Genomic DNA, 24,684 nt, shown 5'->3' with positions numbered 1-24,684 from the left:
ACATTGTGAAAATAGTGTTTAAAAAGTTGATAAATTTCAAACAGTTTGAAATTTTATCTAATTGTTATCTGGACAAATACTCTGTGATAACGGTGGTGATTTAAGAGAAATTACATTGTAAGGACTTGTTCTATATTGTTGGAGTATCTGTATTTTTTTGGAGAGTTATGGTTAAAAGGTCACACTTGAGGTTTAGTTGTGGTAAGTGCGGAAAAATATTGAGTTCGAATTAAAGAATCGTGTCAGCATAGAATATTTATGTTGAGGATTTTTGATTTAAGAAAATTGGTTATGCTCTGCGTGTTTATTTACTCTTAAAGACTTAAAATGAATGTTGCTTTTGCAAATTCGATTTCCGTTTAAAACGTTTTGATACCGATATGGAAATTTTTGTAAATAAAGGAATTCTTATTTGTGAAATTTTAACTTTTGAGAAGTGATAAAACTTTGCCAGTTTTGATTTAAAAGCGGATTTTAAATTTTTCTAAATGAACGATTTTAAAAAATCGTGAAATTATTTTTAAAATAAGGTTCGCTTATGATTTCAAATTGAGTGTTTTATTATGATGATACGTTTACGAACAAAAGGATTTTTCAACGGATTAATTATTTTGGGTTGAAAATGAAAAAATAATTTGAAATGCTAGTGATTTCAAATTAAAGGTGGATGGTTTTATTTTTTATTTGTGTTTACGGAAAGCATTTTTCAATAAAGAAAAAAAATTATTTCGATCATAACCAATAAACCGATTGATTCCGATTTGATCTAAATAATTTTCGGTAGGATTCGAGGTTTTAGTGATTGAAAAACAAATTGGAGGATGAAATATTTTATTATCAAAAGTTTAAACTATGTATTCCTTAGAAATTTGTGTGTTTTCGCGAAATCGATAGTATTGTCGAGTGGATCTTAGTGGGTTGAACCAGGACAATTCTAATAATGATTAATTTTCAGTCGTTATTTTGTGAGAGCATATTTAATCAGGATGACATTTTGATTTACTTGTTAACGGGCGTTTTAAGTTTTCTCATATGAGGTAATTGGTGTTGTGACCACTAGAAGTGATATGGTGCGTAGGCAATATGGGATGTAAGATTATTTCTAGTGAGAGTGTCTGTATGTTTCGGCTTGTAGCATTGTGGTTTGGCTTAGCATGATTACAATTTGAATTTGGAATTACTCCTACACAGGTGGTGTTGATTTAGCAGTCATTAAGACTTGAGCCTATTCTTTTGAAATTTGTCTTCCTCGTATAGCGTATTTGTTTTTCCTGATTGAAAAATAAATTTTTTAATTCATTCACACGTTGTGTCTGAGAAGTCGTTTGAGGTACCAGATAGTTGAACTCAGAATTCTGCGCGTATGCGTGTGATGATCATTCAAATTTGACTCAATTTTAAATTCGAAATAGTATTTCTATGAGTTGGGGAGGTTGTCCGTAATTTTTTTTATCTTTTTGCGTGTTTTCAGATAAATTATATTTCGCTTCGCTTTGATTCTCCTCAGTCATCATTGTGGTAGAATTATCTTTTGGTGGGAGTTTTGTTTAATTTTTTGTTTATATTTCAATTTTGTTTTGCTTAAGTCGAGTTTTGCGGTTTTAAATTTTTGTTTCCGTTGAATTGTCACCTGGTTGTAAGGTTATTTTGGGAATTAAAAACTGTGATGCGTAGTTGTCTCTTTCGTTCGGTTGAGGACGCGTTGCTCCGTATTTTTGAGTTACATGTGATTTTATACGTGCTATAATTGTTTTATATTATTTTGGTGGTGGTAAATTGGAGGACGAATTTTTTTATAAGTTGGGAGAATGTAATACCCCATATTTTTCTTTTATATTTTTCAACAATTTTTTAAATTTTTATGTTAAATTAGTGCATTTCGTTGAACTTTAGATAATTTATTATTATTAATATTAAATTAAATATATTAAACATTTATATTGTTTATTCAAAAAGAAAAGAAAAGAAAAAAATAAATATATTGCCATGCAAAATAAACCATGCAACTCCTTATTATTTTGTTCACGTTATATTTAATGGCCCATTCAATTTCTTATGGCCAAATTATACTTAGCCCATTTCCTTTTCTTTTTACTCCATGTTTGTTACTCAAATTGAGAGAGCAGTAGAAACGTATTTGCTGTAAATTTCATTCCTTATTCTTTCCTTATATTTAGGTTATTTTAAACAATTCCTTTAACCCTAATTATTTTCCATTCTTAAACCGAAATCCTAGCCGCCCTCTCCCTCTGAGTTTCTTTGTGCAATTCATCCTCCAAGTGCTTGTGTTTTCGGTAAGCTTTTGTCCTTAAAAATCTATTTTGAGCTTTTAAACGGCACCTCCGTAATTTGGATCGTTCTCTTTTGCTTTAGCGTTAAATTTGGATCTGTCTCATCTTAGTTGTTGTAGACACACGCCTCTATGATTCTCCATTTCATTTTCGCCAAACGGTACGTATATAATTCTGCTACGTTCGCCACCGTCTCATCGTTTTATATTGTTATTAACTGTGAATGCTTTAAATTGTTGCTGCCGTGGTTTGTTCCCTCTTTGGCTATGATTTTGATATTTTATTGATTATAGTCTCTTTTATTTCGGGTTGTTAATCATTTAGCTCTTAACTTGTGATTTTCTCATTGTTCTTGTGTTAATCAGTTTGGGTTTAAATTCAGTATCTTTGTTCTTATGTCACTGCCATATTTTCAAATTGTCAAAGGAAGGATCTTCTTGCTAAACCTTGATTACAGTATCTTCTCATAATTATAAATTGTGGTTCATGATTCCTTGTTTGGGTTTTGTTTAAAATATGATAATGTTTTTCATTAATGGGTGTTTATGATATATATTTGGGTTGAGTTTTTTGGTATCTGTTAGTATGACTTATGTTTGATGAGGAAGATGGTGATGTGGCGGGTTGATATATCTTGCTTAGTTTTGATTATTAAAGAGTTTTGCATCTCAGTATTGTTCTAATGGAAGTTAATTTTCATTGTTTTATTTTACTGTAATGTTCATTTGTTAAGATGAGTTTGGCGGCAACTTTTGTTCAATTCTATTCGTCATGGTTTACTAATTGGTTATGAAATTTCATCAATGAAGGTTATGTTTTTTTTAATTGGTGGGTTTTTTTTAAGAATATTGTTTTTAATAAAATTGTTTTTACAAATTTAATTGAAAAACATTAATTATGTTTTTAATCAATAAATTATAATTCCTCGGGTAATTATTAATTTAATTGACTATATTAAATGGGAATTGGAAATTTTATTTAATTTGGAAGTTTGTTAAATTAGTTATATTATTTTTAAGACCTAAAAAATAATATTTGAGTTATTTAAAATTAAATTAATAATTATTTTTTAATTTTAATTTGAGATTTTTTTTCTTAGTGTCCCAATGTGATTAAATTTATAATATTTGGTTTCGTTTCGAGTTATTAATTGACAAATTGAAAACGATGATTATTTTATAATATTAAATTAATATAATTACTTGGGTAATTATATTTGGTTTTAAATATATCATTTTGATTAAATTACAATTTAACCCTTGAACGTTTTTAAAACTTATTTGATAAGTTTTTGGTTTGTAACTTTTGGTTACTTGAAGTTAAAGTTATTGGGTTCCGTTTTAAATATTGATTTATTATTTTATCAAAGTTTATTCTATAATTATAAAATATGGTTTATAATTGGATATAATTATATTTATTTTATCAAAGTTATTTTTGGGAATTATATACTCTGGTTTATATTTTGGTAAAATATTTTGGGTCGGGTAAGACTTGAGTCACCCGACATGTGAGGTAGCTTGGTAGTTATTGGTAACTCGGCTAACCCACTAATTGAGGAATTAATTTAAGTTATTATTTAAATGTTATTTAAGTAATATTTTTCCGGATCAGATTTTAAAGCGGGAACCCAATAGACTCAACTTATTTATTTATCTGGGCATTGTGTAACTCGATGTGGTTCGTTTTTGACTCGGGTCATTACGTGATTATTTGTTCATTCTATTCTTGTTACGTTTATGCTTGACTCGGTATTATGCTAGTCCTATGTGGTGTTTAGTACTCTCTAGAGTTAGGGGTTGATTTTAATATTGGTTTTGCTCTGTTCTTAGACTCGTCGACTGTGCGTGCTTCAGAGTCGATTCAGATTTTGCCGCTTGCCAGGTTTTCACGTGGATTAGCAAGCAGTGAATTTGTAGTGTTATTTACCGCTTTATTAAGTACCGCATCTTATTTTAGTATTATAAATATTTTTGAACTGGTTTAAGCGATTATGGATCTGGATTGAAACGAGCTGCTCGATAGGCTTGTATCGAGACTGTATGCACCGGTAAGTACTCTGGGATCGGCAGACTAAGGTCTTGCTTACGCTGGTAATTAGACGAGGATTTGTTCCCGTCCACTTTGCGTTTTTCAGTATGCTAGGTCATACTTACGCTGGGATCATTTCGATACTGTTATTCCATAATCTTATATATATTAGTATAAAAGGATTTTATTTAAGGGTTTTAAACTTAATAAATGTAAATAGTATTGCAAACTCATCTCAGTATATCTGACCCCGTTGTTTCCCTTTTTTCCAGGTTTATTATTTTGAGCGAGTCTACTGATCTCCGATTCTTTATTCCTCGGAGGTTTGTATTCATTTTAATAAATTGTCAAACTGATTTTATTCTTAGACCGCAGTAGTAAAGTAGAAGTCTTTATTATCCTAGTTTGTTTGCCAGATTTGTGTGACTGGCTTTATTTTATGCTTTGGCATTATTATTGTTTAAATTTGTTATTTTTATGTAATGGAAGTACTTATATTTAAACTGTTAGTTTAAGTTGGAGTCTCTATTGCCCTGAGCATTGTATTTTCTGCTGGTTTATATGATTGGTGGTTTTCCGCAAGACTTGCTACGGGTTTTGGTACAACCATACCCATACCCTAGCGGCGATCGCGATCCATGAAATTTGGATCGTGACAGAATTCGATATAACCGCAGGCGATAAGAGCCAACAATATAAAGTGAATGGTAACATAAGGTTGACCTTACTGATAGACCATACATCAGTAAAAGTTTAATATAAAGATATATACGTGATCGAGAAGGCAGCACATCGAAAAAATTAAAAAGGAATAACTTAAACCTTTTATCGATAGTCGATGATAGAAAGGCTAAAACAAGAAGTGAAAAGAGATTGAAGAATGCGATATGATAGCGATAAGAACTTCAATGAACGATGATAAAGGAGCTATTAATCCTACGTTCATTAGAACCAAAGGATGTCACATATGATATATGCATCGGAGAAAATGGATAAAGTGATGGAAAGTCATTGAAATAAGACCTACGAAATGATCGAAAAAGGTAAGAAGAAATGGAAAAGGATGTCATCGGATGATGGTAAGGATGCTACCAATCCGATATGGACGAGTAAAGTTAAAAGATTGAGAAATAAGAAGTACGCTATGAAGTATGTGATGGTTATAAAAAGGGAAATGTATTCCTAATTACCATAAAGAATTAATAAGGATATCAGATGAAAGATCTTATAAATCTAACTGTAAAGCAAACAGTTAGTAAATAGATAATCAGAGTATCGCAGCAAAAGCATGAAAAGGAAAAGATAAGTATAGTCTTGATTGGATACGAGGAAGACGAAAAACGTCAAGGAAAGATGACTTCGTACTTCGATAAACTCGAAAGTCATAAGGTGCGAGCACTACTAGAAATCCTGCTTTTAGCGACAGAATTTTCCGTCGCTAAAAGCAGAAAATTCGTCGCTAAATTTAGCGATGGACTACCGACGGACTGAGTCCGTCGGTGGATTTCTGGTCGCTAAAATTTTAACGACGGGATAAAGAAATTTAACGACGGATTTTTAATAAATTAGCGACGGATTTAATCCGTCGCTAATTTTTTAAAATTAAAAAAAAAAATAAAAAATTGATTTTTAATTAAAATCATAAAATGAAATATAATGTAAACGGTCAATAACCGTCACACACTCACCCGCTCTATGCCACACACTATCACCCACCCGCAAATTTCGCAAATTTCCCAACTTCCCAATAGGTCACCCATCCTCACAGCTACCACCCAATCCTCTTTAACCTTGTAGTTTTTTCGCGCGTGACTCCATGTTAACCAACTCAGATTTTTGTTTTATATCTATGTATATTATATTTAAATATAACTGAAAGTAACAAAAAGTTAATCCCGCAATTTACTCATGTATCTTAAAATAATTATTTTTTCATACTAATTATTTTTAAATAACTAATTAATAAATTATTCTTTTAATAATTATTTTATATAAAAACAACAAATTATTACTATTTATACTTTTCTCCCGCATTTAAATATAATTATTTTTTTTCTAGATAATTATTTTATTTATAAATAATTATTTTCAAAATAAATAATTATTTTTTTAATAAATAATTTTTTTTAATAAATAATTTTTTTTAATAAATTGTTTTTTTTAATAAATAATTTTTTTTAATAAATTGTTTTATAATTAAAATTATCTTAATTAATTTTTAATAAAAATAATACTTTTTGCGACGGATTACGAAATCCGTCGCTAAAAGTAAGCATTTAGCGACAGAATTTTTAATCCGTCGCTAAAAGTAAGCATTTAGCGACGGAATTTTTAATCCGTCGCTAAATGTGTTACTTTTAGCGACGGATTGCAACATCCGTCGCTAAAAGTGAAAAAAAAATTGGCGGGATGAATCCTGCCAAATTTTTTTAGGATTTAGCGACGGATTTTAAATCCGTCGCTAAAAGTGATTTTAGCGACGGATTTTAAATCCGTCGCTAAAAGTGATTTTAGCGACGGATTCAGAATTTTTAATCCGTCGCTAAATGTGTTACTTTTAGCGACGGATTGCAACATCCGTCGCTAAAAGTGAAAAAAAAAATTGGCGGGATGAATCCTGCCAATTTTTTTTTAGGATTTAAATCCGTCGCTAAAATCTGTCTCTAATCGACAGTTTTCTAGTAGTGGAGACAGAAATAGAAGATGTTAAAAAAGTTTCGAGAGTAAGATAAATTAGAATTAGCGACGACAGGACGCTGTTCCATACTAGCCACGAGGCTATGTTTCGGGTGAAGTTCGGACCCCGAGACTTAATGATCGTAATCAAAATCAACTAATGTAGATAAAAGGTATCACATAGATTAAATTAGGATGATTTTATCATAGCATTACTCAAACATATTGGTTGTTTTCAAGCCCAAAGATGGATGAAAAACAAGAACTGACGAGAGTATACAAGTATGGGCAGCGACCAACTTCAAGGGCAATTTCTGAAACCGAAAAGATGTCTGATGAAGTTCGACTCTTCACGAAAGTTGTAGATTCAGTATCGAAATATAAGAATATAAAATAATTTTTTGGAAAGAGACTGATTTAAATGCTTGATTTATTTGCTTTAACAACAGCCATGACAGCAGTTTTACAGTTTCCAAAATATGCTCAAGGAGGCAACTTTTAGGCCGATTTTCGATACCTTCGAGGCAGAATCTCAACTCGAAGTCTAAATGAGAGTTGTAGACTATGTTTCCGAATATAAGAATACCAATTTTATTTGGTAAAAGGACGCTTCTGGATAAGCGGTTTGGGTAGCCAAAGTAGGCTCAAAGAACAATTTTTGACATTGTAAGTTGACTTAAAACGTTAAGTCAACAAAGTGGATTTTTAAAATTAATCAAATATGGTTTGATTAAATACTGTTCGCCTGGAAATATTCCGGACTCGAGTCTTTGAATTTATATTCGGGATCGGTTTGAGGTTTGATACTTTAACGAACCTATGCAAATATTCACAGGGCTTGTTTGGTTAAAAACACTTAACCACGTGATCTAAAAGTAATAATATGGGAGCTACTAACTCAGGCGAGATTAATACCAAAAAACTACTCCTAAGTTAAAACAATCCGGAGATTGTGAGATAAAAAGCACTGGACTTGGTTTTTGATTGATTGATTTGTTGATATCACAATAATGAAGCTTTGAGCTATTTATAGCTCCTCATAATCAAGACTCCTAATTTAACTAGGACTAAGACTCTAAAAAGAAAAATACTCCTAATGAATTACAAACTCCTAATAAGAAGAAAAAAACGATAATTGAAAAGCTTTTCTTTGGGCCTGAATCCCTTGTAAGCCCATACGAAGCTCTTTATCCAACAATTCTTTGGGCCGGTGTAAACAATGCCCCCAACGAGCTTGAAACATTTATTTTTGGGCTTGTTCTTCTCTTAATTCTTCCGGCCCAACTCATTGAAAGGAGATTTTAGAGGAGTGCGCATCTATCGTCCTTTCGGTACCCCCTTCGTGCCACGTCATCACCAGCTGTCCTCCACGATGTCACGCCTTGACTCCACGACCTTTCGGCTCCTCCTGATTTTCACTTTTAAGAAAAATACCATTTCATTTACTCATTCACCTACTCTCTCTGCATTTGTCAAGACTTTCTCTCTCTAAGCAATTCCCAGCTCTCTGTTAAGTCTACCCTGGTAAGCTCTCATCCTCACTTTTTCATTTTTGAACCGCCCCTTTTTGAATCCTGGCCTGACGAAGGTGTTCCCTTGACTTGCAGTTATTATGGCTTCCCCAAACATGAACCTCGCTGAACAAGTATCGGCCAAGATTGATGAAGTCGGAACTAATGCCCTGGACACTGAATTCAAGGTAATCACTGACGCAGGCGAAAATCAATTCTGTATCGGTCCTATCATAACCTCACCCAACCATCTCTGCGACCTAGCCTCCCCCTTCCATGAAAACGCACTCCCCAGATTCTCCTTACCCCACCAGTCATCAGTATGGGTCGGCACCACTTTCAGGAATTGGCCGATCGAGCACACGGGTTTTTCAAACTGGGTAGTCAGACTCTCTCCCTACTATCGTCAGTTATGGACGGACATAGGAATCTTCGATCTTATTGAGTTGTGCAAGGCGAGAAGGCCCATCGCTAAACATTACATTATGGGGGCATCGCTCTACTGGTCAAGCGCGATCAACTGCTTCTGCTTCAAGTCTGGGCCGATGACCATCACCCTACTCGATCTAGCATTAATGCTGAACATCCCGATTAACGGCGAACGAATCGCCGCAAACCTCTATGCTGAGTGTCTGAAATTTAATCTGTCAAAGGCGCAGAAGAGTTATGGCCCCTTTGTAAAGTTATTTATGGGCGAGGAACCGTACAAGCCTGACCAAAAGGAGCATATCGCCTTCTTCGCTTTCTTCCTTGCCAAGTATGTACTGTGCACATTTTCTTTCCGAGTTACTGAAGATTGCTTCATGTTAGCCGCTGCACTCGCCGAAGGACGCCGATGCAACCTGGGGGAATTTGTTTTAGCTCACCTATATCGCTCCTTAGGCGATATTGTGCCACTTAAAGACCCCCGCATCTTCAAGTGCCCAGGCGGCCCTCTGTGGATCGCCCAACTATGGCTGGCCATGTATTTCCCGGAGCTTTTCGAAGTCGGCCCACCGAGCAAGGCCGAGCTTTGCGGCTTCCAACTGATTTCGGCCGGCACACGCCTTCCACACATACTGTATGTGCTTCAAGTTTTCAACAACCATGCGATAAGATCGCCGGAACTAATGTGCCCTGCTCTTCACCTTACATACCCTCCATCTTGGCTCCTCGCCGGATGGGACATAGAGAATATGGAAGAGGCTTTTGAAGCCGATCCCAGACTAAAGCTCGGCGGTCCTTACTGGGGAAGTGCCCTCAAATCAAGGAACCTGATAGCTGGACTGGATTACGATTGTAGTGGAATTGAACCTTATTGTCCTAAATATGTGTCTCGTCAATTAGGCTTCGCCCAAGGAATTCCCTGTCCTTTATTGATCGCCTTCAATAATCGCGGGACCCATAAAACTTCCATTGAATATTTCGCCGAACTCAAGTACATAAACCGTCTAAACAGAGCCTACCTCCCCCCTATATCCGAACTGCCTCGCCCCTGTGTCAATCCCATCTGTACTCCTGGATTCACCGACTAGTGGACTTCCATCGTCCAAACATATTTTGATTTATCGCCCAAAGAAATTCTTTCTCTTCATAATTTCGATTTGCCTCCTTTAACCAGAAAACCTACTCAAGCCGATTTATTTCTTTTGCAGGCCCCAAAACGTCAATCCTTTACAGGTATTCTCGGTTATCATTTTGAAATTTCTCGTTTTGAACGCTTTTACAAATTCAAATTCGACCCTTTAGATCGCCCTGGAATGAACCTTAAAATGCAAGAACACAGGAGAGTAGCTCGGTCTAATTTTTATAAAAAATGGGATAAAATTTGGGAGGAAAAATATAATCACCTACCCTACCAACTCTTTTTAGAAAAAGTTCGCCCTAAGTTTAAGTATAAGTCCCCTCACGTACGGAAATGTAATTATGCTACGATCGGCCCTATTAAAAAACCCTAGTCTAGAAAAAAGAAAGCCAAAGTTGATTTAACTGATTTGGGGGTGACGTACACTGGCATCCGATGCCCACCTTACGAAGAGTCAGTAGCCGAATTGGTGCGCATCGGTTACTAGAGGATCCAGGTATTCTGCAAGTATTTTTGTTTCCCTCAATCAATTCTATTTACTAACACTTGTTATTCCTTCGCAGTCGGCATTCCTCATTTCGAAAAGGAGGATAACTGGGAGAACGACCATGAGGAGGAAAATCCAATGGCGAAGAAGTCGAAAAAGAAAAGGGCCGCTAAGCCTTCCAGTAAAGAGCCTAAAGCAAAGAAAGGGCGAGCTGAGTCCAAGGGTAAATCGGTCAAGGGAATGACCTAAAATAAAGGATCTTCTTTATTTGATCCATCCCCTACTGCCACCCCTTCATAGAGTTGCCACTCGTCTTCCAAGGGCGATACTCAAACCGGTGGCGTTATTCAATCCAGGGGCGAATCTCAACCTCTAGAAGGCGAGGGTCATAATCAAACTTTGCTGGCGACTAGCTCTCAAACACCCAATGCTTCAGAGATCTTGTGGCGAATGGAAACTCCCCAACTTCTGTCGCCCCTGGCTTCAGAATATATGAATTTCACAGCAAAGTCCATCACTCCAAACTCTAAGGTATGTTCTTAAGAGTTTATTGCTTTAAACTAATCGCCTAGCAGCTGATCTTTTATTGTGGCCAAACATGGCAGATCCCCTTAACTCCGACCGATCAGGACGACGTGGCGGCGAAGGCGGCTGCTTTTTTGGATTCGGACAGTGACGATAAGGGATCACCCATCTTAGACACTAAGCTAAACGTGGAAGTGAGTAGCGGTCCTTCTGAGAACTGGGGCGATCATCTGGACGTCATCTCAGCGATGAAGTCTCAAGGAATTACCGTCTTCAAATCGCCCCTGGATGTCGAGAAACTGAAGAAAGCTGCAACCGCACTGGCCGATGCTCCATCAGAAGTGCTTAGTGAAAAGGCTTGTGGGGCTATAGCGAAACTGTCAGCTTCTTTACCGGCATTCCAGAAGATCCATGATGAGTTGGCGTCGGTTCAGTCAGAAGCTGAACAATTGACAAACCAGGAGGCCGAAGCCAAGGAGAAACTGGAAACGCTTAAAGTCCATGTGAGGTCGGCCGTTGCGACCCTCACTACTCGCCGTGACCGTGCCAAAACGCTCCATGACCAACTTGCCGCTATCAAGCAAGAGCTAGATGCTGAAGAGAAGGAGATCGACGAGCTGGAGGCTTCCATGGATAAGAGCTTGCTTCAGGGAGTCGACGTCAAGAAGAGCCGAAATGCCCTAAAACAAAGCATTGCGAAGATGAAGCCGCAAGTGGAGGATGCCCGCAGAGCTTTTAGCACTGTTCGGAGCGAGATTGGCGATATTTTCAGCCATTTTTGATAATTCTAAGTTTAGAACAATTTCTGTTTTTCCATTTTGTAATAATTTCGAATATTAGTACTCTTTAATCGGCCTGGTGGCCGTATCTTGTTACAATTCACTTTTTGCTCAGTTTTATATGTTAATCGGCCAGATAGCCGAACTTTTCGCTTATGCTTGCTTTTTCATGTTATCATCGTATTATCGGTCTCCAACTTAGTCCGATATTTAATAATTTATTTCATAAAAAATTATTACATGTGTTTTGAGAAAAACGGAGGACCCATTGGAAAAACTCAAAACTGTAATAATAAAGAACCAAAATTACATTAATATGAACATCGGTGTTAACTAACGCCGAACGTTCAACGCTTTACATGAACATTTGTTGACTCAGGTCGTTCGGCGAAAGATCTGCGATAATCGTCACTCTTCGTCGGCTCCAAATAGCCGTCGGTCAATATTTTCCCAACAACTGGGGACATATTTCTTTAGAAACTGACCGTTGATCACCCTATCGTGTTCCTCTCCGTCAATATTTGCCAGTACATACGCCCCACCAGTTAACTTGGTGGTCACAATAAACGGTCCTTCCCAGTTCGGGCTCCATTTTCCAAGTCTCCTATCTTTATGGCCAATAGGTAGGATCGCTTTCCATACCATATCGCCTAGCGAATGACTTGGGTTTTACACGCTTATTGTACGCCCTTTCAACCCTTCTTTTCTGGGCTTCAAGGTGATCCAACGCGGCCAGTCTATCCTCGTCGAGGTCCAAGGAGTCTATCACCATCTTGTCAAAGTAATCGTCCTTGGATAATTTACTCTGTTATAAACGGCGAGTAGACATAACGGTAAGCTCCATTGGCAGCATTGCATCATACCCATACACCATTCGGAAAGGCGAAGTCCCGGTGGCCGATTTCTGGCTGGTCCTATTCGCCCAAACTGCCTCTGACAACAAAACATGCCATTGTCTTGGGTTTTCTTCAACCATTTTTTGAACTATAAGCTTAATGGCTTTGTTGGTCGCCTCAGCCTGCCCGTTGGCTTGCGCATAGTATGGCGTTGAGTGTACCATCTTTATCTTCATCTGAGAAGCCCATCAAACTATATCGCCTCCTATGAACATCGTCCCTTGATCTGTGGTTATTAATTCGGGTAATCCGTGTCGATGGACGATGTATTCTTTGAAGAACTTGATCACAGCTTCTTGCGTAGGCGATTTCAAAGGCTTGGCCTCAACCCATTTAGTGAAATAGCAAGTGGCAATAATAAAAAAAGTATGGCCATCTGACGAGTCAGGATATATCTTTCCAATAAGGTCGACCGCCCATCCTCTAAATGGCCATGGCTTGATAATGGAGTGTAATTCCTCAGTCGGGACATGCTGTGTAAGACCGGCTTTCTGACAAGCTTCGCACCCCTTAGCGTATCTTATGCAGTCTTGTTCCATCTTCGGCCAATAGAAGTCGTATTTGTGGATCAGCCATCTCATTCTAGGGCCCGCCTAGTGAGCGCCAGCTATTCCTTCGTGTACTTAGGCCATTGCTAGCATTGCTTCTTTGGGGCCGATGCATCTGAAAAGTAGCCCTTCAAAGCCCTTTTTATACAAATCGCCTGCCAAAACCTCGTAGTTTAGTGCCAAGGTCCTCAACCTCCTATTTGTATGGTCTGGCTTCTCAAACCAGCTTAAGATTTCAATTCTCCAATCTTGGTTAACATCAAGTTGGTAGGCCGAAAATTTCCTTTCGTCGATGGTGATGCCCCCAGTATGAAGATTCAGCATGTCTCTTTCTATTGTATCCAAGTGGAGGTTCGTTTTGTACCTACTGCCATGCTGGGCTAAATCATTCGCAACCCCATTATCGGCTCTCTCGGTGTATTCTATCCTTCTATCCTGAAAGCCTTCGATGAGATGTTTTGCCTTATTGCAATACCTTACCTGTAGTTCGGACTCGCATTTGAATTCTCTAGTTACTTGTTTGATGACCAACAACGAATCGCCTTTAACGTTGATCGTCTTTGCCCCCAGTTCGGCCAAGATCTCAAGACCGAATATTAGGGCTTCGTATTCTGCCTGATTGTTGGTACACTCAAATTGGAGTTTGAACGACAGCCGGTAAGATGCCCCAGGGGCGAGACGATGTGTACTCCGGCGCTTGCCCCCTGGCTAGTCCTGGACCCGTCGAACCACATCTCCCATATGGCTATGTCGCAGCAACTAATTGTTTCCTCCATGAGGGTAATTCCAGGATGATCGGCTAAGAAATCGGCCAACACTTGTCCTTTGACTGCCCTCTGGGGAACATACACCAATGTAAACTTGGACATCGCAATCGCCCACTTCCCAATCCGATTTCTTAAGTATGGTTTCGATAGAATATACCTAATGATATCGGTCTGGGACAGTACGTACACCACTACCGGCAACATGTAATACCTAAGCTTGCAACATGTGAAGTACAAACACAAGCACATTTTCTCTATGTCGGTATAGCGAATCTCGGTATCGGTCAATCCACGGCTTAAGTAATAGACCGCTCTTTCGACCTCGTTATCTTCTTGGGCGAGCATGCACCCCAAAGATTTGTGTGCGGCCGATAAATAAAGCAGCAATGGCTTATTCGGCTTTGGGGGGTCATAACCGGAGGTTTGGCCAAGTACTCTTTCAAGTCGTCGAAGACCCTCTGTTGCTCGCTCGTCCATGTCCAATCATTGGTCTCTTTTCCTCGTTGCTAGAAACTCCAACTGCGAAGTCGGCCTGCTGTGTTTGCTATAAACCGTCTGAGGAAATTAATTTGACCGATGAGCCTCTGGAGTGCTTCTTGGTTTTGGGTGGTTCAGCATTGATGATCGCCTTGGCTTTATTCTTGTCTATTTCTACTCCCCGCTGGTGAACCAAGAAACCCAAGAAGTTTCCAGCCGAAACGCCGAAAGCGCATTTTAGAGGATTCATTTTTAACCCGTTACGTCGTATGCGTTCGAACACTTTCCGAAGATTGGCCAGATGAACTTCACTGGTATTCGATTTGACCACCACGTCGTCGATGTACACTTCAAGGCAATCGAGACCTCTGAACATTTTGTTCATCGCTCTCTGGTAGGTTGCCCCCGCTTTCTTCAAGCCGAAAGGCATGACGACCCATTCGTACGCTCCGATCGGCCCGAGACATCGAAAAGCTGTTTTGGATATGTCCTCTTTGCTGATTGGTACTTGGTTGTACACAGAATGTGCGTCGAGAAAACTAAGTATCGTGTGCCCCGCTGCTCTGTCTATCAGCATATCGGCCACATGCATCGGGTATTCGTCTTTAGGTGTGGCCAGGTTGAGGTTTCGAAAATCTACGCACACCCTTAGCTTTCCATTTTTCTTCATCACTGGTACGATGTTGGAGAGCCATTCGGTGTACTGGGCTTTCCGAATAAACTTAGCATCTTCCAAACGTTTAATTTCGTCCTGGATGAGTGTGTCCACTTCCCTTGACATTCGTCGGGGAGGTTGCCGAAACGGCCGAAATCCACTTTTTAAGGGGAGCTTATGTTCGGCGATATCGGCATTAAGGCCCGGCATGTCATCGTACGACCAGGTGAAACAGTCGCGGAACTCAACGAGTAAAGTGATCAGCCGTCCTTTGAATTCTTCGTCCAATCCGGCGTTGACATATATAGGCTTGGGTGATTCAGCTGTCCCCAAGTTTACTTCGAGAAGGTCGTCTTGTACTTGGGCAGGACCATCTTCTAGTTTCCCTGTTGCCAACTGTATATCCCCAACTCTCAGCGATCCTGTTGGATCTTGATCTTGGTCTTCATAGATGCATTCGGCCGATATAACGTCGTACAGCGACGCCAACTATCTGATCTTCTCCCTTAATTCTTTATGTCGTGCTATCATTCTAAATGCTTGAGGATAGTAGATCGGCCATTGCCCCATAGGGTCACTGATACTAGCCGATTTGAGTTGACTAGTAAGCGAGGCACACTTGTCTCCCCTTTCGAACTAAGGGATTGTATGTTGCGCACTTCCTCATCATACGAACGTGCTTCGAGCACGTTGTGATCTTCGCCGAAGGGGTTGGGATCGCCTTGTACGACTTCGGCTTCACCGCCGTCTCGCCATATGAAGAGCATCTGATGCATGGTTGACGGTATACATATATTGGAGTGTATCCAATCTCGGCCGAGTAATATGTTGTAGTTGCTTCGAGCATTAACCACAAAAAAACCCTTCTTCGGTCTCCACTCGGCCGACCCTTATTCGGAGGGTAATATATCCTTCCGCCGGCGTTTCGCCTCCGGCGAAATCGGTCATGTAGACATCAGTTGGGTCGAGCTGATCTCGATTTATGCCGAGTTTCTTAAGCATCTTTGCCGGCAATATATTGACCCCAGCTCCGTTATCAATAAGAACCCTGTTGACGATACTCCATTCAAATCGGCCTTAATGTAAAGCAGCCGAATGTGCCTTGTCATTCTTGTTGTGGGTTTGCTAAGCGATACTACTGCCGTGCTATCGGCACTATCACCTTCCGGTACGATCACGTTGCCTTCCAGGGTCGCCTTTTGCCCGGGCTTGCTTCTGTACGAATCGGGGAGCGTGACCACTTTGACTCCGAACTCAGCCCTCACAACCGGGACCCAAGCTTTCAACACTCCCTTTTTGTGCCAAACAATGACCTCCCGGTCTTTAGGCAATTTCGCCTTCAACTGACCATCTTGGTGAGATACGAGTACATCTCTATAAGACGGTTTCTCACCAGGATCTACTTTGCCCTTGTGAAATTCTGTTATGCAGGTTGTGTTGGCCGAATTATCTGCTCGGGTTACTTGCTTCAGAACCTTGGGGTGCCGCTGCTCATGCGACTCGGTGATCATATTGGCCCGGTTCTTGACTCCTATCCTTTCAACTATAGGTCTGTTCCCTTTCTCGTCTCTAGGAGCCAATTTCGCATCATGATTCGCTCTCGACTCTTGCCTCAACCTCTGCATTCGCCTCTTTTGGGTTTTCGTCATACGAGGGGTCGCCTCCGTTGGCCGAAAAATCCTTTTGAATACGGTGGTCTTAGACCCCCGCTGTGGTTGATGCCTCTGCCACTGCTCCGTGGGCGATCTGGGTTTAAAGGTCTTGGGATGCTCCCTCGCGTTTTTGGCCTTCTCGGCTTTGAAACACGTACTGCATGACGTGCAGGTCATTTCTGCAACAGGCGAGCTATGGCGCTTTCTCTTCTGTTGCTGAGATCGCCCTTTCTCTCCTCGCCATTTTGAGCCGTCGGTCTCCACTCTGGGCTTAGGCCTTCTAAGATTCCACTTGCTCTGTATTTGCCCTTGCTCCAGGAAAGTATCAAAGTGAGGCCGAACGGTATTAATAGACACATACTTTGCATCAGCCTCTTTCTTTGTTGGAAACAAAAGTTTCCCCTCGTTAATCGCCTTCTGGATCACGTTTCTGAAGTTTACACAATTGTTCGTGCTGTGCCTCCAGGAATTATGGTACTTGCAATAATCCTTTCCGACCAACTCCTCTGGCGGCGGGATTACGTGACCCTCGCTTAGGGCGATCTGTCCATCCTTGAGCAAAGCGTCGAATATATCATCGGCTTTGGTTAGGTCGAATGAATACTCCTTCTGCACCGCTGCAGTTTTGTTTTTCTTGACAAAACCAGGCTTTCGCAAGGCCGAACACTCCAGGGGATTTGTTCCCAAAAATTTGGCCATGTTGACCTCATCCTCGGAGCCACTATCCTCACTGTTCAACACAACGGCCACGTCCAGCTGGTCTTTATAGTAAGTCCCCTTAGATGCGCCTCTCCTCTGCTCCTTCTCTTGGAGAAGTCTCTCGTAGCTCGTCACCCTGTTCGTCAGTTCGAACAAGTCACGAAACCGATGGCCTTCGAAATGCTCCCTCATGGCGAAGCTCATACCCCTTACTACCATTGGGACGCAATCGGCCTCAGACATTTTGGTGGAGCACCTCGTTCTGAGGTTTCTGAACCGGCCGATATATTTTTCTGCCGATTCGCTCGGTAGCTACGAGATCCGCGCGAGGTCGGCTAGGGTGACATCGGACGGTGCCCTGTAAAACTCCTCATGGAAGAGGATCTCGAGATCCTTCCACGTGTCCACCGAGTTTGGTGATAGCCTAGAGTACCAAGTGAATGCCATTTTTCGTTAGAGAACTGGCGAATAGTCGGAGCTTCCAAAAGTCGTGCGCTGTCGCTTCGCCACACTGGGCTGAGAACCAGGCGACATGTTCAAATGTTGATTGCCCTTTCTCCTCACCTGAAAACAAACTGAACTCGGGCACTTTGTATCCCCTTGGGAAAGGGTACAATTTATCGATCCAGTCCGGATACGGCTTCATGTATGATGGGCGAGGCATCGGTCTCAGGTCCACTCCGAGTCTCTCTAACATGTCCACGAGCTGCCCTTGGTTATAAATGTTTGGATCGCCCCCTTCTTAAAAAGGGCGTTCGCCCATATTGGGTTCTTGGGCGTTGGCTCCAGTGGCTGCTCCTTGTGGTCTGGAATCTCCTTGAGGGTTAGAAGAACTCGTCCCCGGGTGATCAGTCCTTCCCGCAGATTCGGTCTCATTCCTTTTCAAGAGCTTAACCGAACCATACGTATACCCCAACTTACTGGGTTGCTGCGTTGTTTCGGCCGAACCACCTGGATGACAGAACCGATTCGGCGTTTGGTTTTGTTCGGCCCGCCTGTAACCCTGATCAGCAGTAGATTGCCCAGGAAAGAGTCGTCCTAGGTTCTCCATCGCTTTGTTGAGGCCGTCCAAGTTCCCTTGGATCTGTCTTTGGACCGACGTTTGGTTGGCCATGATGTTCCTCATCACTTCAGACATTTGATGCATCGCACCGTCGAACATCTGCTTGTTCTCCTTTGCTATCTCGCCCCTCATGGCCGAGAAATCGGCCTGTGATAAAGATGGGCGAGAAGGAGGAAGCTGACGCGAGTAATCCATCCCATCATCGGTCGCATCATCATTTTTATCCTTAGGAAGGCTCCCCTCGGCATCCGCAGTATTCGGCACCTTGTTCGATTGGTTCACCTGTTTGTCCTTGGCCGTTGTTTCAGATTTGTCCGAGTCAGATTCGTCTACTACGTCACCCCCCTTCAGTTGTTGTCGGCGTATAGACTCAGCGTGCCTGGAATCGTCCTTAAAGTCCGTTTTTGTGCTAACCATAAACTGAGTCCCCAGTGGAGTCGCCAAAAGATGTTCGCCTGGAAATATTCCGGACTCGAGTCTTTCAATTTATATTCGGGATCGGTTTGAGGTTTGATACTTTAACGAACCTATTCAAATATTCACAGGGCTTGTTTGGTTAAAAACACTTAACCACGTGATCTAAAAGTAATAATCTGGGAGCTACTAACTAAAGCGAGATTAATACAGAAAAACTACTCTTAAACTAAAACAATCCGGAGATTGTGAGATAAAAAGCACTGGGCTTGGTTTTTGATTGATTGATTTGTTGATATCACAATAATAAAGCTCTGAGCTATTTATAACTCCTCATAATCAAGACTCCTAATTTAACTAGGACTAAGACTCTAAAAAGAAAAATACTCCTAATGAATTACAAACTCCTAATAAGAAGAAAAAAAACGATAATTGAAAAGCTTTTCTTTGGGCCTGAATCCCTTGTAAGCCCATACGAAGCTCTTTATCCAACAATTCTTTGGGCCGGAGTAAACAGGAATAATTAAAATAAAACAAGACCCGAGTAGTTCGACATTGAAATTTTAATAAGAAAATTTGAATGATAATATTCCATAAAAGAAATTTAATTTAATTTAAAAAGGAAAAATTTAAGAAAGTGGCGAAAAGTAACCATTAGCTCAAAAATTGGAAAATAAGTTTTAAATTTCCGGAAAATGGAAATTAAATATATAATTGTGGGAATTAGTATTCATAAAAATTATATCGATAAAATGGTTGTCGATAATTATTTAAATGAAATTTGGACGAAAAAGTTGGAAAAAGTGCAAGTTAGCTCAAATTGGAAATTGAGCGCTTTTGACAAAATTGCAAAAATAAATTAACGGGAAATTGAATTTTAAGATATTGGATAAATATTATTTATTAATACGGAAGTTATCGGACCTAAAAGATTTAGCGTTCTACGGACTAAATTGGACGAAAGAATAGTTAGTAATTAAAACGTGAGAAGGTGGCAATCTTAAGGACCAAAGAGGAATTTTGCCATAAATATATAAGGCAATTAATTTGTGTTTAAAATCAGAATTTCATTTGAACTCAGCCATCAAAACTCATCATCTTCTCCAACTTTGAGGGTTTGACATGGAAAACTTCAATCAATCATATCTTTTTCGTTTTTGATCCGCTTTGTACGATTCTTGTGGCCACTGAACGAGGGGAAGGAGCTCTAATGATATATCCCTGTTTATCAAGGTAAAAGTCACAATTTGGGGTTAAGGTTAGATGACTGTAATTTTGGGATTGTTTGGTTAAGATGGTCATGATGGTTTTGAAGTTAAAAATGATTGTTTTGATGAGTGATTGTTTGATATAGCCCCATTTAAATGTTGGATATGGTGATATATGGGAGTTGTGTATTGACATATGTTTGAGGATTTGAGAAAAAGTTAACGGAGGTGGCTGTAATGGTCGGACCTGTTGGACATGGCAATCCAGCAGGCGCACTACCATGCTGAATGCACGGTGGTGTTGAGCTGCCACGAGCAGCAGCTCTGGTGCAAGCATAAACAGCCCTCCCCCTTGCTAAAATAGGGGAGGGCGATGGAAAAAGTGAAAGGTCTTAGCCGACCCTTTCTCGAAGTCCAAACGATGTCAAGTTTTGCGTAAAAACGTCAACTAACGCAACTAGTTTAGTTTTAATGTAATACGTTTGAAAATGGATAAAGAGACTAAGATTTTATTGAATGAAATGGTTTTAATAATGTATGGATATAGCTTGTATAGGTCCATTTTCAAATAATTAAAACGTTAAGAAAGATTGAGTGAAGGATAAGCGTTTTGAGTTTAATACGCAAAGCTATACAAGTTAGCTTTGAAATCGAACGCAAAATGAGTTGAAAACAAGAGGATGAGCTATGATTATTGATTTAAAGTGGATGAGTATAGCATGTATCGGGCCTGTTTTAAATTTTTTAAATGATAAAGAAATTGAGTTAAGAGTTAAGTGTTTTAAGTTTAAAACGTAAACGATAAATTGACGCAAAATGCGATGTTAACACAAAAGAGTTGCAAGTCATGTTACACATATAAGTTGATTACAAATGATATAACCATTAAGAATATGTTTAATAAAGGCGTGAAAAGTGAAACTTGAGTTATACTTATCTAAAACGATTAAATACGTTATCGGCTTTAAATAAAACAGTTGTAGCTTTGAAAGCTAAACCGGATATTCAAAAGAATATCAATAAAAAGTGTTATTGGGATAAAAATACAATAATACGTTTATTTGATTTAAACGTATTTGAATTGTGATTGTGTAATAGGTATCGACGAGCTACGAATTTGACGATTTTGGCTTAGAGGGTTCGGCCAAGACAAGGAAAACTGTGAGAATGGGAATAGCAAGTTGTGAGTATATTTTACTCATTCTTATTATCGTATAAAAATAATATTTGATATATATATATATATATATATATATATATATATATATATATATATATATATATACTGTATGAATAGAAAGAAATGCATGGCATGAATTATTTGTATTGTCTGAAATTGTTATACGAATTGATTGGATTGATTGGATTGGCTACACGGAAATCAGTTGTACTTGAATTATTTGGATTTAATTAGATATATGATTCATTTGTATTAAGTTGGATTGGATTGGATTGTATTGCCTACTTGACGATTGTTTGCAAAAAGTAAATTGTGTGCGATCCGAAATAGTTATGTGATCACAGAGTCGAGTCGGTCTAGATGATAAAAATAGATCAAAAATAGACTAACTTATGTCGCGTTAGACATTCGGTTGAACTCGGTAAGGAATTATCCCGGGACTTATGTCTAAGAGTTTAACTCGGAGAACTATCTCGGGACTTACCATGTATTGTATGGATATTAGTGTGATACTAGTTTTTAATTCGGTTGAACTATCCCGGGACTGTATCACTAGGTATACGTTGAACTCAGTCGAACTATCCCATGACTTTACCTAAAAAAAGGACATGAGAAAGCAGTACTCTCGCTAAGCCTAGGTTAAGAAATGTCCAGGAGTAAGATTAAGATTAAGATCATATCAAACTGTTTGTATACGTGAATTGTTTGAATTAAAAGTGATTGTATCGATGTGATTGTATATATGAAAAACGTTTTAAACGCGATGCTTATTTTGATAATAGGTTTAAGTAATGTATATCTCACTCATCTTATAGGTGAACCCGCTGATTTAAATGTTTTTCAAGTGCCTAGTTCCAGGACTTAGATAGGAGTCCGCTTTTGATCGGAAGTCAGTTTTGCATGTACATCCCTGACTTGCTAGTTTGCTGCAATAGTATATGTCCGACCAGTATCGTATCCTAGCAAGGTAACGTTTTTGATATTGAATATGGTAGTTTCCATTTATTGGATATAATTGGCTATAATATTTGTATTATATTGTATATAGAGGTAGATTCCCGTAGAATGACCCTAAACACCAAGTAGTTTGTATGCCGGGTTAGTACGTACAAGATACGGAAATGAAAGCCCAAGGTAACTTGCATAATTTCTACTAGTGTACATACGTATATGTGTTTTTTAAATGCTTCCGCGTATAGGGTCAGTAATTGATCGAATTATGAAAAAACGTTTTAGTGTATTTTAGGCTTGTTACGGGTTTCAGAAATACCATTCTGAATTCCTAGCGCCGGTCTCGGCTCGAGATTTCGGGTCGTGACATCATGCTATTATAAAATTTGCGTAGACTCGGCGAGGCGGCTACCAACGGGACCCGGAACATAAAGAACTTGACATTGCTTGGCTAATTCTCAACGTTTATGGATAGCAAGTCATGAGTAACACGTTACTCTTGCGTATTATATACTATAGTTATTTTATGCTATAACACATATAAGTATTAAAATACATCACATGGTATATTATTTTCCCATTATATATATGTATTTTATATATCAAATTATCGATTAATAGCTTGTGAAAACTAATATATGATCCGTCTATTGGGCGTCAATTGGCTGTGTGATCACCAGTGTCCGGGTAAGTCATAGAATTAGTCTCGATTGTCTTATAGAGTTCTCTCTTTTTCTCGTTTGGGTTAGACACGAGGTTAAACTCGGTGGAACTATCTTGGAACCTGGGTATAGTGAGTTGAACTCGGTCGAAATATCTCGGGACTCACACTTCGATTGTTTGTATTTAAGTAATGGTACTAGTTTAAAACTCTTCGCACACTATAGATACTCGAAAGCTTATTGCTTACTCGAGTAGACACAAAATATAGATTGTGCTCATGCACACATGTAACTCAAATCCTAATAGCACACACAGGAGAGGACATGCAAATTTTTTTGTAAAATCGATGATAACGTTCAAAAGACATGACTAGAAATTCCTAATATCCACAATAGTTCGTAGCTTAACCTAGTGACATCGTACATTGTTCCTAGGTACACACGGACATCAGTCACAAACTCGTAATGGTATCCTGAACCAACTGCACTCAAATCACATATTAACAGAGGTATCTAGACCAACTACTTCGATACCAACTTTGTCACGACCCGATTTCTCGAGGCGAGACTGGCGCTAGGGAATGGGAGTGGTAGCAAGCCTAAATTCACTATAAATTTTTCACTTTATAAAACATTTTCATATACGAAACAAAATATAAATACATGTGACCCCATTTGAACAAACATTAGAGTTAAAACTCATTATACAAACATCTAGTCAACAACCTCTAGTCTACGACGGACTGCTAGAATGAAAGCCTTCTTTTATGTCTCGTATAAATGACTTCCGAGAATTAAAACTTTGGAAGCTTGCTTCTTCAAATCATAACTTACTATCCCTGAAAAATTGGAGGGACAACGGGGTTAGTATAAAACTGAGCGAGTTCATAATATTACAAGTAATATTACGTAAAAGGTGAAAACATTTGAAAACCGCTTTATGTAAAATATACTTTTCTCAAACCATACTTAAAATACTCTTTACTCGACTCGTCTTTCATATACTTTCATATGATCGTTTATATATTTCACAAACCATATGTTTATGTCATATTCATAGTTGACATCTTTTATGTCTTGTTATGGTTTGATGTTTTTTTTTCTCGTTTTGTTTCTTTAGTTTTTGACGGATGTCTTAAACTTTGGATCGTATTGTCCTAATAGATCTACGTTAAGCTGCACTTCTGACAAGACGCTTGTAACTTATTTCTTATGGTTTGGTCACGAGATATTTCCACAGAGTTCAACCACAACCATATGGTACAATCCTAGGATACGTCGACCTAGTTAAAGGCCTACCATTTCTTACGTCCGTACTAATCGAGGTGAGTGCCAGGATAGTTCCACCGGGATTAACTCCCTATACACAGGTCCCGAGATAATTCTACCGAGTTCAACCTTGTTCCTTTCATACTAATAAAGATATCTTCAATTCTGTTATTGCAAATTTTCTTAACTTACTATTGATCATATATTTCATATTGCCGTTGAATAGGAAGGTTTGTTTCATATCGTAATTTTTATTCTTATCTTGTATTGATTCTCGATATGTTATGTTTGATTTTCTTATCATATGAGTCCCGAGGACTATTATCCAGAATGGATGAGATGCTGAAGCCAGGACTGTCTTATCGTGAAATTCAATCTT

The 24,684-nt window shown here is 39.0% G+C and overlaps 1 protein-coding gene across 1 annotated transcript; it reads right to left on the bottom strand.

Annotated features, from left to right (window-relative positions):
* Positions 1–13,383: 13,383 nt before the first annotated feature.
* LOC126681693 (uncharacterized) lies at positions 13,384–14,552 on the bottom strand. Its single transcript, XM_050377247.1, has 2 exons — positions 14,010–14,552; positions 13,384–13,923 (listed from the first exon to the last, which is right to left on the bottom strand). Exons 1-2 carry the CDS (start codon positions 14,550–14,552, stop codon positions 13,384–13,386), a joined length of 1,083 nt encoding a protein of 360 aa, XP_050233204.1.
* Positions 14,553–24,684: the final 10,132 nt, after the last annotated feature.

The sequence above is a fragment of the Mercurialis annua genome, linkage group LG5 (assembly GCF_937616625.2).
Source record: "Mercurialis annua linkage group LG5, ddMerAnnu1.2, whole genome shotgun sequence".
Taxonomy (NCBI): domain Eukaryota; kingdom Viridiplantae; phylum Streptophyta; class Magnoliopsida; order Malpighiales; family Euphorbiaceae; genus Mercurialis; species Mercurialis annua.
Note: the sequence above shows the minus strand (reverse complement) of the source record. Positions and strands in the feature narration are given on the sequence as shown.